The sequence below is a fragment of the Ctenocephalides felis genome, unplaced genomic scaffold, assembly GCF_003426905.1.
Source record: "Ctenocephalides felis isolate EL2017-DRISC unplaced genomic scaffold, ASM342690v1 CF-g0.4_SCAFFOLD_00845, whole genome shotgun sequence".
NCBI lineage: Eukaryota > Metazoa > Arthropoda > Insecta > Siphonaptera > Pulicidae > Ctenocephalides > Ctenocephalides felis.
This window is the reverse complement of record NW_020536999.1, coordinates 88,840,867-88,848,932: the sequence shown is the minus strand read 5'-3', so window position 1 is coordinate 88,848,932 and position 8,066 is coordinate 88,840,867. Positions and strand designations below refer to the sequence as shown.

Below are 8,066 nucleotides of genomic sequence, written 5' to 3'. Positions count from 1 at the left end.
AAATTTTCCAAATATCTAATAAATAATACATATACTCTTCTTTTATCTATGATCTAATATATTTTATTTTTTTATAATTTATTTTATTATTTTTAAATATTTATCAACATTATATTTTCATTAGTAATTAATATTCTTTGCAACAATCACATAATTTTATTTAGTTTATAATTATATATCTGTTTTAAACATTTATATATGAATTAAACAATAATTTTTCAAAATACAATTTATGCTTCAATTTTCAAAAAAAAATATAATTAAGTTTACATTTTTTTTATAAGAATAAAGTTGCCAATATTAACATAGGTTTCTGGAGGCATTCATTTTTTATTATATTTTAAACAAATAATTACATTTCTTTTTAAAAAAACTGAAATAAATATTTACTTAGCTGCATATACATTAACATTTTTTGTGAACTTTAATTGATGCCCTTAAAGTGGTGAAGATTATTTAATAATTTAATAATTTTATACGGTATCATAAAAATATATTATAAATTAGTATTAGTAAGAATTGATCAAATTTTCATAAATGCAGGTCTGGCGGTTTCGGAGATCTAACGAAAAAAGTAAAAAAAAATGCTATTTGGCGGTCAAAAATGATCATTAGATATATGCACATCAAATTATCAGATATTTTATAGTTATAGTTATAGATATTTATAAGTATAAATTTTGTTTACATTCCTATGGGTTCCGTACCAATGTTTATCCGTTAGACAGCGACGGGGCGCTTACGCGCTTTATATTTTGTCTCTATGCAGTTAGAGCAGTACGATTGCTTTGAAAAAAGTTTAGATCTTCCAAAATATGTCAAAATAAAGAAAAAAAAAGTGATTTTTTGTCCAATTTATAGTTTGTCAAAAATCTTATTTTTTCGAAGTAAAATTTTTCCAAAAATGTTAATCGTTTTTAAAAAAATAATAATTTTTGGTAAGGAAAGTACCAGCAATTGGCCTTAAGGCACGATGCCTTAATTGCCTTAAGACAAAATTCCACTTACAGCTAGTTTGTAGTATTGTAGTAGTAATCATTTATCGTTTATATTAGATGTTAACTAACTAACTAACTACATTAACTATAGTAGAAACAAGTAAAATAACTATATACTTTAATAAGGCACAAAACTTGCACATTTATATTTACGTTTTTTGTGCACAAAATAGTGTATAAAAACAAAAATAAATTCAAATAATGTAAAACATATATGTATAATAATATGCATTAATGTCTGCAATATCCCTTATGTTAACCTTTGTGTGGAAGCACCCTTACCATTACTTTTCAATGTCAATGTCAATCTCCACGTGCGTCAATCTGACAGTTGACAGTTGACAGTTGTGATGGGTCGGAGGAGCCAGTTGTGTAATTTTTGTTTATTCGATTTTATTTGATATTATGTAGAATTAATTAGAAATAAAATGCTAAAAACATCCACAAAATTCGGAAAATGCTTCAGATAATGTAAATTTAGTAATTTAGCGACAAAATTCATCTCTAAATTCACAGTTACAACTTCAAGGTTAGAGGAGGAAAAAGAGGAACAAAATGGTAAAGAAAATTAAATAGAAAAAATATTAGTATAAATTCATGTTTTATTCATTTACTTGAGTATTGAGTGCTTTTTGCTTAAAGTTTATAGTATTCTTTTCCCTATAAAAAGAAACTCATGAATATAGTTGTCAATACAAAAGTCTTATTTAATATTCAATAAGATTTGTTATCATTATTTTGTACTATAAATTATTGAGGAATTACATTCTTACATTATTATTCTTACAATGATTTGACTAATAGAAATTATATGTAAAATGCAATAATTACGCATAATAAACCTTGTCATAAATACAATTGAATGTATCACAGGTATGTATCACAAGTTTACAATATCAGATCTACTACTCTTACTTCTCTAATATAATCATCTACTCATTTCTATTCAAGAAAATCAATTGTAAAAAATAGATATTTTTATTTCTACCATATTGTAGTACATAAGAAAACTTGTCACAATTACAATTGAATGTATTACAAGTTCACGATATAAAATTCTCTAACTTTTCTTATATAAGTACCTACTCATTCTATTTAAGAAAATCAATTATAATCTATAGATATTTTTAATTCATTTAATAAATTATTAATCATTATATTTATATTGCGGAATGAATAAAACAATAGCTTTAGTTAAAGTGGTAAAAGCTTTGGAATTGATATATTGATACTCTTGATTTTATAAATGATAGTATTGCTTTTACTTTTATAATTATTACAACATTAATGTTTAAGTTATTTGAAAATGTAGTAAGCTGTCTGATAATGTATGCTGTATTATGTACAATCATTGCGTGAAATTTATATAGTAACCAAAAGATATAAATAATAAGTATTAACAAAATATCTTTTATATATTTTAGCTTAAAACTTTGGACACAATCGCAAACACTCTATCACCACACAAAAATTTGGTAAAAATGACTTATGTCTTATTATACTTGATGAATGATTTATACACAATAAAAAAAAATATAAATCAATTACTTGATTAGGAAAGTTAATTAGCTATTAAAAATGTATAAAATTGTCGATGTAAATTATGTTGTACATTGTCAGAAATTGTTGTGAGTTGTTTGAAAATGGGTACTTGGATTGTCTGAATATGTTGTAGTTGTCTTAAAATGTAGGAAATTGCTTGAAAATATTTGTAAGTGGTTTATAGATGTTATAAGTTGTTTAAGAATGTTGCAAGGTTCTTAAAATGTTGTAATTAGGGGAAAAATGTTGTTGCGAGTTACTTGAGAATATTGTAAGTTGTCTAAGAATGTGGGAAATTATATTAAAATGTTGTTAGATGCCTGATATATATATATATATATGTGTGTTGTAAATTATTTAAAATTGTTGTAAGTTGTCTGAAAATGCTAAAGTTGTTTGAAAATGTTATAAGTTGTCTGAAACTCTATAAGTTTAAGGGGAAAAATGTTGTTGCGAGTTACTTGAGAATATTGTAAGTTTTCTAAGAATGTTGTAAATTATATTAAAATACTGTAAGTTATATTGAAATGTTGCAAGCTGTTTAAAAATGTTGTAAGTTAGTTTAAAAATATTATAAATAATCTCAAATTGTTCTAAGTTGTCTGAGAAGATTGTAAGTTATCTGAAATGTAAAGTTATAAATTTTCTAATAATATTGTAAGTTGTCCTAAAAGGTTGTGAGTGACATGAGAATGTTGCAAACTGTCTGATAATGTTTTAAAATGCATGAGAATGTTGCAAATTGCCTGAGAATGTTGTTAAATGTTTGAGAATGTTGTAAATTGTCTGAAAATATTGTAAATAATCTGAAAATTTAGTAAATTGTCTGAGAATGTTGTAGGTTGTCTAAGAAATCAAAAAGTTGCCTAGAAATGTTCTAAGTTATCTTTAAATAAATATATAAATAAATAAATATAATTTACCTGGAAATGTTATGACTTGTTTTAAAATGTTGTAAGTCGTCTAAAGATGTTGTAAGTTGTCTAAGGATGTTGTAAGTTGTCTAAAAATGTTGTAATTGGTCTAAGTAAAAAGCAAATGGTTTTAAAATATTGGTAATTTATTGGAAAATGTTTTAAGTTACTTAAAAATATTGTCAGTTGTCTTAAAATGTTGTAAGTTGTCTAAGAATGTTGTAAGTCGTCTTAAAATGTTTTTAAGTTATTTGAAAATGTTGTGAGTTGTCTAAAAATGTTGTAGATTGTCTAAAGACTTTGTAGATTGTCTGAAGATTTTGTAGATTATCTGAAAATGTTGTAGATTATCTGAGAATATTGTAGATTGTTCGAAAATGTTATAGAAAATAGACTGCCTGATAATGCTGTAAGTTATTTGAAAATGTTGTAAGGTGTCTGATAATGTATGCTGTCTAAAAATGTTATAAGTTGTCTGAAAATTATGTAAGTTGCCTGAAAATGATGCAGATTAATTGAGAAAGATATAAAGCTTCTGATAATGTTGTAAAAGGTCAATAAATGTTATTATGAGAAGTTTGTAGATTAAAAGAGACATCAAGTGGATTATGAAAAATCGAATGACAGCATTATGTAAAATTATTGCCTACAATTTATAAAGCAACCACAAAATATAAATAATAAGTATTAACAATAGATTTTTCATCTTTATTATGTACAATCATTGCATGAAATTTGTAACTAAAAGATATAAATAATAAGTATTAACAAAATATCTTTTATATATTTTAGCTTAAAACTTTGGACACAATCGCAAACACTCTATCACCACACAAAGATTTCCTCGGGATGGTGGCAGGTTTCATGACAGTCCTACAATACATGTCTGGTTCGTTAGTTTGCTGTGAAATCATTAAAAAAAGGAGCACCGAGAATATTTCAGCTGTGCCATTCATCGGTGGATTGGTTGTGTATGTTTAGAATAAGATAAATAGAAACAGTAATAAATAATTTTGATATTCCTTAGGGAAGTATACAAAATATTATTTCTCTATTTTTATCACCAGGAGCATTCTAAGTTTCCATTACGGCTGGATACTCCGAGACACAACAACAGTATACATAAGTTTAGTAGGAATGCTTTTCAATCTGTTTTACCTGATGATTTACGCCAGTTTTTTGGACTCCGAACACACAGGCAGAGACGTGACCAAGAATGTCAACTATGCTGTTGCCATTACAGCCACCTGTATCGGATATGCCTGGTTTAAGACCCTGCTTTAGTTGAGTTCAGGTAAAGATGTTTAAAAGCCACTTGATAATAATTAGATAAATAAATAATTAAATTAGTAATTGGAAATTATTGTTATATTGATTATTGTGTATTTTTGTAGATATGGAATGATCATCACATGTCTTAGTTTGATTTTAATGGCTTCTCCACTCTTCCGTTTGGTAAGAAGATGACTTTTATACATTTGTATATATGTATATGTATGTATATATATATATATATATATATATATATATATGTCAAATTGAATTATTGACTGCATCAATTGTCAGACGCATGTTGACTGTATCTTATATTATTTTAATTTTTGCCACATCTCAGCTGCTTTTTGGCAATAATAATGTAGACATTACATTTTTATTATTCATAATCATAAATATATTATATTTTAATATTGTCTTAGCCTATAAGTGAATTGAAATGTTGGTAGATGACAGTCTTTATTTGTTTTTAATGTTAAGGGGTTCTTCCTATGTGACGGCCTGTTTTTTATGGGATTTTAGGATTTTTTTTCTACGACCAGTAAATATTTAGAGCTTCAAGTATTTATCATTTAATAACACATATTTGGACAGTATAAATATAAAATTTCAGCTAAAAATATTCAGTCAAACTAGAGTTACAGCGCTCTGAACACCCCGCCTCGAAAAAAAGAGCTCCCACTTCCTCCACGATTCCGGCTGATCGCTTATCTGACCAAAAAAAAATAAACGGCGCGTTTTAATTTGTAGGCTTAAAAGCACGGAATGACCTATAATCAAATGAATATAAAAAAAATTGGATTTTTGATGGACATTTGAAATAAAAGTTGCAAATTAGGCGTTTTTTTTTTTGTTTTTTGCTATAAAAATTCGAAGTTTGAAAATTGATAATAGTTCATTCCATGTGTTTAAATATATTGAGTGTGCCCTGTAAATTTCAAGTAATTCGGTCCAGCCTGAGATACAATGGAGGAGAGTTTGAAAAACACAGTTTTGAGAAAAACGCATTTAACGTTTCTAACTGCCAACTCAGCGCTCCGAACCGCTCTTTCTTTTACCTGCTGTATTTTTAAAACGACTTCGAATTTTTTAAAATCGCTTTACTACCGTATTCTAGACATGTTAAGGGAGCAATTTATGAAAAAAAACTAGCTGTAAGTGGAATTCTGTCTTTAGGCAATTACGGCATCGTGCCTTGAGGCAAATTGCTGGAACTTCCCGTACCGTAACGAGATGATCGAGGAATATTAAATGTTTTAAAATAGATTATTATAAATATTGTAACATTGTCTAATATTTATAAGAATTATATAAACTGAATTGAAAAGTTAAAATCACTTGTTTAAAGTATATTAGAACTTTAGTCAGAATTAAAAATAAAATCTGAATTATTTTTGATTATAAAAAATTAAAAAAAAAAAATGAATCATAATTTTTTCTTTCAAAATCAATTATTTTGTTAAGACAAGCAGAAAGTTCTTTGAATCAATTGAATCGAACGCTTCGTTCTCTCAAAAACTGCCATTTTTTGTACATTTAGCTCTGTATCTCCGAAATGGCTGGGCCTGCCTTTGCGAAAAACTAATATCCCTTTCTCCAATCATTACTAATTGAATGTTTTTAGATCATTCAAATCGGATGCTCCGTTCTCTCAAAAACTCGATTTCTATTTTCTGCACTCTTTGCTCCTTATCTCCGTAACTGCTGGACCTGCCTTTGCCAAAAACTAATCAGCACATCTTCTTATCAATAGAAATCGAAAGTTTTTTAAACCATTCAAATCGGTTGATCCGTACGCCCGAAAACGTGGGCGAAAATTTGTATCCATACATACATACACAACACATCCATTTTTTCTGAAGTATGCCAAAATGTTCAGAAACCTTCAAAACGTCGAGAATGTAAAAAATTTCAATTCCGATTTTCGGCCCATTACAATAACTTACCCTACGGGGCGTTAAAAAAACGATTTTTTCAACCCATCACATAGGAAGACAAACAAAGCCTCAAAAATTTTCAATGTCAAACAAGATAAGCGGTTTTTGTAATTTTTTCCATTTACTGCTACAATCTAACTATATTCTATAAATCAAATAATCTTAAAAAATTCTCTTAACAAACTCAGAAAGATTAACAAAATCCGAATATCGTTTCAGAGGATTATTCTTTCATACACAATTACAGAAAAATTTTATATATAAGATTTATAAAAATATATTATTTATATGAATCTTTTTTCCAGGGTGAAATCATTAGAAAGAAAGACTCCTCAGCACTACCTCTCCCCTTGATCGCCATGGGCACAATAGTCTCATTCCTGTGGCTCGTCTACGGTTTGGCAGCTCGAAACCATTTTCTGATTGTGAGTACTGTGCTGGTGTACTGGCTCTGCAATCCTCTAGTCTCGTATTAAATGAAGATTTGTTTTTTTTTAAATACTGAATGATTGATGAAGCTGTACGATATGGAATAAATTTTTATTTGTATTGAATTATTTAATGGTGTTTCAGTAAGTAAGAAGAGCCAGATACATATCAGGATAAATTAATTATCTTTTATCTTGTCAAAGTTATGTTTGAACAAGATTTAGTTCAATATTTTTATTTCCAGCAGGTCCAAAGCTGTTTAGGCTTGTTAATTCAAGTTTTACAACTGATGTTGATTGTTATTTATCCAAAAAGTGAAAAGGCTGAACAAGAGTTTTACTCATGACTTCACTTTTTTGAAACACATAATTTTTTTTTACTTTTATCAAGATTGTGCAATCAAGACTGTTTTTAATCAAGAAATGTTATTCAAGAATCAAGAAGTAATTAAGAAAAATGTAAAAGGTGTAGAAATGGGCAACAAGAAATATAAAAAAATAGTAAAATGGAATTAGCGATTTGTATTTGACTAGTGAAATTATTATTAGTAAAACTAACTAGTTATTAGTAAAAGATAATTATTACTATTATGATTCAAAGGCATTTTGTGGGAGCGTGGGTATTATGATTCAAAGGGAGGAATATTTGCCACCAACTTGCAATTTGTATACATAATTCTTTATTTTACCTAATAGAACATTGACAATTGTAATTAAAAAACATATTCTAAAACTAATAATGAAACAATACAAAATTTACATGTTTTAGCTATGTTTGTGCACAATATTTTATTATTAGTGTCTATATTTATATTATTACTTTACTTTTTAGGCAAAGGTAACATTTATTGTTATTAATTATTATTATTACTTTTTAGGACAAAAACACAGCTGGTTTCGTGATCTGTCTACTACAAATACCTTTGCTTGTGATATACCCGAATAACCATCAAACAAGAAATGAAAAAGATT

General features: G+C 27.3%; 1 protein-coding gene and 1 long non-coding RNA gene across 2 annotated transcripts; both read left to right on the top strand.

The window, feature by feature from the left end:
- Positions 1 to 1,337: 1,337 nt before the first annotated feature.
- Positions 1,338 to 4,655, top strand: LOC113364245. The gene is made up of 3 exons (XR_003366034.1): positions 1,338 to 1,556; positions 4,247 to 4,425; positions 4,522 to 4,655. It is a non-coding gene; the product is annotated as an uncharacterized LOC113364245 (long non-coding RNA).
- A 48-nt stretch (positions 4,656 to 4,703) lies between these two features.
- Positions 4,704 to 7,091, top strand: LOC113364244 (sugar transporter SWEET1-like; the record flags this gene model as incomplete). Its single annotated transcript, XM_026606734.1, is given in 3 exon segments — positions 4,704 to 4,748; positions 4,849 to 4,909; positions 6,972 to 7,091. Coding segments are annotated over 2 exon segments (174 nt in total), but the record flags the coding sequence as incomplete, so codon positions are not given.
- Between the last annotated feature and the right edge of the window lie 975 nt (positions 7,092 to 8,066).